The 2914-nt window shown below is 50.3% G+C and overlaps 1 protein-coding gene across 3 annotated transcripts in view; it reads left to right on the plus strand.

Annotated features, from left to right (window-relative positions):
- The window catches only part of HPD (4-hydroxyphenylpyruvate dioxygenase), a 65266-nt gene that overhangs the window by 59973 nt on the left and 2379 nt on the right, over nucleotides 1-2914 (plus strand). For all 3 annotated transcript variants that reach the window (XM_011948504.1, XM_011948506.1, XM_011948505.1), the window contains one exon: nucleotides 676-798. In XM_011948504.1, the coding sequence (XP_011803894.1) occupies nucleotides 676-798 (123 nt within the window). The remainder of the gene's footprint in view (nucleotides 1-675; nucleotides 799-2914) is intronic.

The raw sequence follows: 2914 nt of genomic DNA on the forward strand, positions 1-2914 counted from the left end.
CCTCGGCTTCCGAAAATGCTGGGCTTACAGGCATGAGCCACCGCACCTGGCCTAATAGATCCTTAATCTTTTGATGCCTCAGTTTCCCCAGCTATGAAATGAGAGAATAGTCCTCCAGCTGCCTCAAAAGATTGCTGCATGGACATAATGAGGGAATATGTAGAAAGTGCTCAGGCTGGGCGCAGTGGCTCACACCTGTAATCCCACCACTTTGGGAGGCCGAGGTGGGTGGATCACGTGAGGTCAGGAGTTCGAGACACACCTGGCCAACATGGTGAAACCCCATCTCTACTAAAAACACATAGCTGAGAGTGATGGCGGGCACCTGTAATCCCAGCTACCCGGGAGGCAAGGGCAGGAGAATCGCTTGAACTCGGGAGGCAGAGGTTGCAGTGCGCTAAGATCATGCCACTGCACCCCAGCCTGGGCAACAGAGACTCCGTCTCAAAAAAAAAAAAAAAAGTGCTCGAGGCAGGCACATGGTGAGTGTTCTATAAATCTAGCAGTTGTTCTAATGGGGCCCATGACAGAAGAAAGGGGAAGAGGCCACATGGTATCCTGGCAGTTGAGGGGAGCTAGGATAGGGACCTGCCTCCTGATGACCCAGCACCTCCACCTGGCTAAGGGAGTTGAACTTGGAGGCCGAAGGCTGACCTCAACTTTGCTCCGAAACAGATTCGCCACTTGAGAGAGAGAGGCATGGAGTTCTTATCTGTTCCCTCCACGTACTACAAACAACTGCGGGAGAAGCTGAAGACGGCCAAGATCAAGGTGAAGGAGAACATTGATGTCCTGGAGGTAAGGCCCAGGCAGGATCCACAGCCTCATGGGAAGTACGACCCCTGCGTTCCATCTTTTCAGAAATATCGTCTCAGCCCGGAGGGGAGCCCAGACCAAGTCCCTGCGGGCAAGGGACATTTATTCTGGGGCCTATGTGGAAGGAGACAGATGACAAACAAATAAACAATAAAAGCACTGTCAGGGATAGCCAGTGCAGGAAGTTCAAACAGACGGCCTGGGGCTACTTTACAGAGAGTAGTCAGGGAGGGCCTCTCTGAGAAGGTGACATTTGAGTGAAGTCTAGATCATAAGTGGGAGCTGACCATGTAAACAGCGGGAAGAAGGACATTCATTCCTGGCCGAGGGATCAGCAAGGGCCGAGGTAGGCGCAAGCCCCGAGCGTCTGAGGAACAGAAAGAATAGGCTAGAGTGGATGAGGGTGTTTTGAGTGGTGACTTAGGTCAGACAGGTAAGCAAGAGCAAGTTCCTCATGTGAGCTGTTATTCAGGAGTCTGGATTTTGTTCTTTTGTGGCCAGAAACCACTGGAGGGTTTTTTGGTTTGGTTTTAGTAGTGTTATTGACATATGTCACATAACATGTCATATTTTTAAGGTGTACATGCTACACCTAAAAATTCTATGATTTTTAGCTATTTGCTGTTGTGCAACTATCATCAAAATCCATTTTAGGACTGGGTGTGGCGGTTCATGCTTGTAATCCCAGTACTTTGGGAGGCCAAGGCGAGCGGATCACGAGGTCAGGAGTTCAAGACCAGCCTGACCAATATGGTGAAACCCTGTCTCTACTAAAAATACAAAAATTAGCCAGGCATGGTGGCACGCACCTGTAATCCCAGCTACTCAGGAGGCTGAGGCAGGAGAGTTGCTTGAACCTGGGAGGTGGAGGTTGCAGTGAGCTGAGATCATGCCACTGCACTCCAGTCTGGGCGACAGAGCGAGACTCCATCGCAAAGAAAAAAAAAAAAAAGATCCATTGTAGGACTGGGTGTGGTCATTCATGCCTGTAATCCCAGCACTTTGGGAGGCCAAGGCAGGTGGATCACTTGAGGTCAGGAGTTTGAGACCAGCCTGGTCAATATGGCGAAACCCGGGTGTCTACAAAAAGAAAAAAAAATTAGCTGGGCGTGGTGATCTGTGCCTGTGCTCCCAGCTACAGGGGAGGCTGAAGTGGGAGAATCACTTCAACCCAGGAGGTAAAGGCTACAGTGAGCCATGATCAGGCCATTGCACTCCAGCCTGGGTGATACCCTGTCTAGAAAAACAAAAACAGTTAGACCAGACACAGTGGCTCACATCTGTAATCCCAGCATTTTCAGAGGTTGAGGTGAGAGGATTGCTTGAGACTAGGAGTTTAAGACCAGCCTGAGCAACATAGGGAGACCCTGTCTCTACAAAAAAAACAGTTTTAAAAAATTAGCTAGGCATGGTGGTTCGTGCCTGTAGTCCCAGCTACTCAGGAGGCTGGGGTGAAAGAATCACTTGAGGCCAGGAGGTCAAAGCTGCAGTGAGCCATGATCAGGCTACTGCATTCCAGCCTGGGCAAAAAATCAATTTTAGAACATTTTTGTCACCCCAGAAGAAACCTTGAGCCTCTCAGCCAGCACCTCCCAACCCTTCTGTTCCCTTCCCCTCTCCCACCTAGCCCTAGGCATCATTTTTTTTTTTTTCTTTTTTTTTTGAGACGGAGTCTCGCTCTGTCGGGGCTGGAGTGCAGTGGCCGGATCTCAGCTCACTGCAAGCTCCGCCTCCCGGGTTCCCGCCTAGGCATCATTAATCTACCTTCAGTCTCTATAGATTTGCCTATTCTGGACATTTCATTGAAAGAAATCACAAAGATTGGGCGTGATGGCTCACGCCTGTAATCCCAGCACTTTGGGAGGCCGAGGCGGGCAGATCATGAGGTCAGGAGTTGAAGACCAGCCTGGCCAACACGGTGAAACTCTGTCTCTACTAAAAATACAAAAATTAGCCGGGAGTGGTAGCAGGCACCTGTAATCCCAGCTACTAGGGAGCCTGAGGCAGGAGAATTGCTTGAACCCAGGGAGGGAGAGGTTGCAGTGAGCCAAGATCACGCCATTGCACTGCAGCCTAGGCGACAGAGCGAAATTCCGTC

The sequence above is a fragment of the Colobus angolensis genome, unplaced genomic scaffold (genome assembly GCF_000951035.1).
Source record: "Colobus angolensis palliatus isolate OR3802 unplaced genomic scaffold, Cang.pa_1.0 Scaffold28, whole genome shotgun sequence".
In the NCBI taxonomy this organism is placed as follows: domain Eukaryota; kingdom Metazoa; phylum Chordata; class Mammalia; order Primates; family Cercopithecidae; genus Colobus; species Colobus angolensis.